General features: G+C 50.5%; 1 protein-coding gene across 1 annotated transcript in view; it reads left to right on the plus strand.

Moving 5' to 3' along the window:
* The window catches only part of LOC122375683 (inactive tyrosine-protein kinase transmembrane receptor ROR1-like), a 41402-nt gene extending 37081 nt beyond the window's left edge, over window positions 1–4321 (plus strand). The window contains exons 7-8 of the mRNA XM_043355170.1: window positions 2867–2999; window positions 3590–4321. Of these exons, the coding sequence (XP_043211105.1) occupies window positions 2867–2999; window positions 3590–4078 (622 nt within the window). The 3' untranslated portion in view covers window positions 4079–4321. The remainder of the gene's footprint in view (window positions 1–2866; window positions 3000–3589) is intronic.
* The last annotated feature ends 1679 nt before the right edge of the window (window positions 4322–6000 follow it).

The following is a 6000-nucleotide window of genomic DNA, read 5'->3' on the forward strand; positions in this document are numbered from 1 at the left end:
TTCTCTATCGATCGGCAAAAGTTGCGTTAAGATTGGTTCAGAAACCTGGCCGTGATAAACAGTCTAAAATGTATCTGCAATTTGCCCGTTTTTACCCCCCTCTACCCCCCCCCCTATTGACATTTTTTAATTTTTATTTTTTAGAAATGTAGATCACGTTGAGCGCAATCGAATGCCGTTTGAATTTTGAAAATCGGCCCGTTAGATCTCGAGATATCAAGGGGGGGTCGTAAACAGCCCCCCCTGCCACTAATAGGGGGTAGCCAGGAGCCTGCCACTAATAGGGTTAATACTTTCGTTTTAAATACATAGGGAGAATTACATATATATGCATGTACCTATATGCATATATGATTCTTGCTATTATTTCAAAACAAACTGCTTCCATGCTTTGTATTGTACCCCATATCGGGTGCGGCTAATTTTTTACATCAAAGTTTTTGTTTTGGCGCGATTTTTACAATTTCTAGCGCATTTCACTTCTTTATGGTCAAACTGACGGCATGCGAAATAATGCATCGACTCGTCTCTTATCGCCAGCTCTACCTACACGGTATAGTTTCCCGCGTCCCGCAACACCCACAATTTGGCGCGATATACCACGCACTTATATGTATTATACCACATACAGTAATTTGCTATATGCCAGCAATTTCATTACAATCTCTTACGTTAATGTAACAGAATGTAGTTAATTGCTGTTTACGACGCAGCGACTATAACACGAATGATTAAAATGAGGAAAGTACGTCAAATTCCAGGAAAATAGCCGCATCTAGGGAAATGGTTTTCAAAATAGGGAAATTTTCGTTAGAATCTGGGGAAACCAGCGAGACGCCAGCGGTAACGCTGCTGGTAGGTATATTTTAAAAGCTTATGCTATCAGACTGGAAGATTCAGTCAGTCAAAGTTCAAACCTGACGGGAATATTTTGATTGGCTGGCATTTCAACGTTGTGGTAACATTAGTGAATAGTGATCGCGGTAAGTCGTGAATTTGATCGATGCTTATCCGGCAGTAACTAAACAAGCTTACAATGATTCCAAAGGCCAGACACTCTCCGAATATATGCTTTATAATCAATTGAATTTTTATCTCGATGTAATTTTGAGCTATTTGTTCGACCGACCGATCCACTGTGCGATGTGGCGGGGCGGGGGCGGAGGCTGGCACGGGCGAGAGTGTTTATATCCGACGGGCCGCACTGCGTGTTACCGTGGCTGTTGGGTAGTGCGACGGGCAAGTGACACGTCACACTCAAAACCGAACTTAGGCACTGATTAGCCGGGCTTTCAGTTGCATTGTTCGGGTGGCACATGAGCGTCCCACTTCGTAGTGGCACCGTTTTCCGATCCTTAGGAAAACAGCCCAAGCGTCTAATGTCAAGTGTCCGTCCCCACGTTTGTAAATGTTGCTGCCATTTATAAGCAAATTATTCTAATAATTTGTCCGACTCCTTGCAAGGACACGTAATTCATATCCTTATTTGAGTCGGAAGCGTGACGCGATATAATCTGTGACTGGATAATTGAGCAGTGACACGTTCCTTTAACCCGCGCCCTGCTGGGGGTCCTGGATTTCCACGCCCTGCTGGGGGGGGGGGGTGTTTGAACACCCCCCCCCCTTCTAACTCGGCTCCTGGGCCACGTAGCGATACGCGGAAGGCGGCGTTCGAAAGAGCGTCAAAAATAATGAGGAAATCACTTCGGTCAATTTTTTGGTCAGGTCAAAGGTCAGGTCACCAGAGGTCATTGAAGGCAAAATTTCGCGGATTTCCAGGTCGAATGTCGACAATTTCCAAGAAGCCAACGCATAACTCGGGAATCAATAGAGCTACAGCGCCGCGGAAATCCGCATTCGATAGCCCTATTAACGCCCTTTCTGAGTAATGCTCTCAGATTTGACCTAACGTCAACGGTTTTGCCTGCAGGGGGCAAAAACTGCAAAAATAGCCGATTTTTTCGGAAACAGTTTTTCTGCAATAACTTTTGACCCAAGCCTTTTACGAGCTTACTTTTACCGGCATCGTGTTCCTCTCGTCAAGACGCATCGAATGAACTATAATTTGACCTTGAAAGGTCAACTTGAAAATTTGACCTCAGGTCAAGGTCATGACCTGACCGGAAAGGGTCATGTTGCATATCAGTCGATCCGTATCGTCGAGCTGAACACATCTAAGGCGTTTTCATCGCTCTAGAATGCCTCTATCAAAAGTTATTTGCGAAAAACTGTTAGATACCATTCGTGACCTAAGATGACCTCAGGGCATAAACAGGGGTCACGGACACCATTTTCATGTTCAGTGTGTCTAAACCACTTGTAATTCAGTGTTTGGGAGTGTTTATAATGTCTTTCGTCCAAAAGAGGCGCATTTCAATTTTCTCCCATTGACTTATAATGGGGAGGTCGCAAAATTGACCTGACCTTAGGTCATCGATATCAAAATTCTGAGATATACATTTTGTACATGCTATTGCTCTTAGCAATCGCTGAAAGTTTCAAAGCGATCGGTCACTCGGTGTAGCTATGACAGACATTGAAAGTTTTTATGAGGTTAGGTCACTTCAAGTGACCTGGTGACCTGACCTTGAATGACCTTGGTCTGAAATTTTCACAACATGTGTAGAATTGATGTATGATAAGGTGTACCAAAAACGGCGGCGCTTCGCGCCGCCGTTTTTGAGATATTCGTGAAAAACCACAAGGGGGGTGTTCAAACACCCCCCCCCCAGCAGGGCGCGGGTTAATTGTCCCGGGTGCTGCGATATAACCTTTGTGACCAGTGGTTGGAGCAGTGACGCGCTCCTGCAGTCCAGAGCGCTGCAGTATGGTCTCTGTAACCGCTGACTCGTTTCTCTGTGCGCAGTCTGCAGTCGCGGGCGCTGCTGCCAGTGCGCTGGATGCCGGCCGAGAGCATCCTCTACGGCAAGTTCACCACCGAGTCGGACGTCCACAGCTACGGCGTCCTCCTCTGGGAGCTCTTCAGCTTCGGCCTCCAGGTCAGCAGTCACCTCCGGCAGCATGGGCATTGGGCAGTGGGCAGTGGGGCCTCACTGGCGACGTAGACCCAAAGACAAGTTGCAGGACATGAAAACCTCCCGCCTTTTAGCAAAACCAGTAAAGTGCGTTCCGGAACTATTGTCATGGTGGAATACCACACCACACCCGTGCTATTTTCCCGCCTGAGAAAATAGCACGGGACAGTTACAGCCATACCACGGAAAACAGTGTCCCACTCCGTGTCTGACCGTACTGTACTGGTCTGACCGTTCTCTGTCTGAATCTGACCGTTCCCCGGATATGACCGTACCCCGGAGCTGACTGTACTCCGGATCTGACAGTAGATGCCTTGGGTCTGGTACAGCCGTACTACGGGTGCAGCACTGCCGTGTCCCGCCCCTTATACCATATTGCACTGGTCTAACAGTATCCCGTGTCTGACAGTAGGTCCCCCGTGTCCATTACAGCCGTACTACGGGTGCAGCAGCGCCCCGTCCCGCCCCTGACCGTACCCCGGGTCCATTACAGCCGTACTACGGGTACAGCAGCGCCCCGTCCCGCCCCTGACCGTACCCCGTTTCCATTACAGCCGTACTACGGGTACAGCAGCGCCGAGGTGGTGGAGATGGTCCGCCGCCGCCAGCTGCTGCCGCGGCCCGACGACGCGCCTGTCGCCGTCTACCAGCTGATGCTGGACTGCTGGCAGCAGACCCCCGGCCGGCGGCCCACCTTTGACCAGATCCTGGCCCGTCTGAGTGAGTGGCGGCGGGCCGGGGCGGTCGGAGGAGCCCGCTCGCTGGCGGCCGCCGCCGAGGTGGGCCGATCGCTGGGTCAGCTGCCTGAGGATGGTCCGCCGCGGCCGGGAGCCGGCGCCTGCCGCTCCGCCTCACTGCCCCGCGGCGCGGCTCCGGCCGCACTCCGCGGCGGGTCACTGCCCCGACCTGCGGCCCCCGGCGGCGGGTCACTGCCCAGACCCGCAGCCCCGGCCCGACCGCTGAATGCCAGGACCACAGAGGTGGTGCTGGGCCGCGTCTCCAGCGCTTCTAGTCTGCCCAGCTCCCAAATCGATAGGCTCTGAAGGTGCGTCGCGCAGTGACTGCGGAGAGACAAGCTCTGGAGGGTCGAGGGAAGAGATTGTATATTGGCTGTCCACATCAGAAACAATTTGTGCAAATGCGGCGCGTTTGTTACTTTTATACGGCGGTCAGACCAGTCTGACGGCAAATATTCCGAGCGTGAATTGTTTTGTGCGCTGCGATTTATGGCAGAATAGCTTCTCTGTTGTGAATGAATTATGCAATATACCTACATTTTGTTTGAATACCTACTCAGTTTGGAAGGAAAAACGTTTCGGCAGCTCGGAACGGTCAACACCTATGTTTAGGTACAGCCGACCGCTAAAGTAATGTAGGGTTTTACCAATCTCAACGGTTGGCTTTGACTGGCGATTGTTTAACCCTCGCCCATGTAGGGGGGGTTGGTGCAACCCCCCCCCCCTGAGGTTTTTCAGAAATAGTGCAAAAACGGCGGCGCGCAGCGCCGCCAAATTTTGGATACCTTATGGGGCAAACCTTGCGCATCTTTTGATAAAAAAAAAAAAAATTGACCGGGTCATGTCAGGTCACGGAGTTATGACGTCACAAAGGGAACAGCCTCCGGCCGGATTTTCACAAACTGAGTGCCAACGCCCGAGGTTTCCTGCCGGTGGTACGGACATCGGTTGATGGATCGTGATGAAACTTCCCATGCATGTTGGGGCAAGTATTGGCTATCATATGGTATAAGAAACTTGACCGGGTCAGGTCAGGTCACGGAGCTATGACGTCACAAGAGGAACAGCGTCCGGTACTCTTTTTGAAAAGCGCCCGAACCACTATTTTGCTAATTCTTGTCACCTCAATGGGAATATGCAGCAATATTAGCTTCTATAGGGAGCAAATGGACATCCCAAATCCAAAAATACAATCAGATTTCAAAAATTTAAATTTTGATTTTTCGAATTTCTGCCGCCGACTGTGACCTTGCCGACTTCCGGCGCTCCCAACGCGCCATTTTTAGAGCTAGGAAAACGAAATACATACCAAACGATAGAGAATTGATCAAGGAACACGATAGTGAAGGTTTCAAGTCGATATCTCCCACCGTTTTGCCGCAATCGCCGCGGAAAATTTGAAAAAGTCTATTTTTCCGAATATTTGACCTTTGACCGGTCAAAAGTAGGTCAAATGTTGACCTAGGACCAAAAAATATACCACCAATCGCGAGATCTCGGCGAGAGGAATCCGTTGGTCTTTTCCGCTAAGCTCTACGACGCTCCGTTTTCAAACGCCAGGGGGGGGGGGTCGCACCAACCCCCCCCCCCTGCATGGGCGAAGGTGGCAGATCGCCGTTTACGGGCGAGGGTTAATGCGGAGTGATCGAAAAGAAGATGTCAATAGCTAAAGTTGCAGCTACAAGGGTAACGATACATATAAACTACATTCAAAGTTTCATTGTAGTCTGGTTAATCGTTCCTAAGCTTCAGAAGCAGAACATACCCATGACTGAAACCCCACATTACTTCTGCTGTGGACTGTACCTACAACATTGCAGTGGCTTCTGGCGAAGGTCTGATCTTACACACCAGTCAATACACACCTAAGCATGACGCAGTTATTCTTTACAGTTCATCTACAATAGTTAATTCTGGCGGTGACTTGACGCCCACGAGGCTATAACTTCACATACATGCACGTACATGCCTTGAAATAAGCGGTGACGACTTTTGCACCGTGAATCGCAGCCTCCGCCGGGTGAGGTGCAGTGTGGATGAGGAGGGGGAGGGGAGGGGACGTGCTCGTGCGGTGGGACAGTGGTCGTCCTGCGATTATCGCCGGCCACACATGTGCCTCTCCTGGGAGAACAAACAGCTGTGGCATTCTGCGCCGCCGGACCGGACGTGCTCCGGCAGTGGGCTGACCACGGCGCCGGGAGCATAGCGGCCAGCGCAGCAGTACGGAC

Source organism: Amphibalanus amphitrite, unplaced genomic scaffold, assembly GCF_019059575.1.
Source record: "Amphibalanus amphitrite isolate SeventyFive unplaced genomic scaffold, NRLGWU_Aamphi_draft 001894F_arrow, whole genome shotgun sequence".
NCBI lineage: Eukaryota > Metazoa > Arthropoda > Thecostraca > Balanomorpha > Balanidae > Amphibalanus > Amphibalanus amphitrite.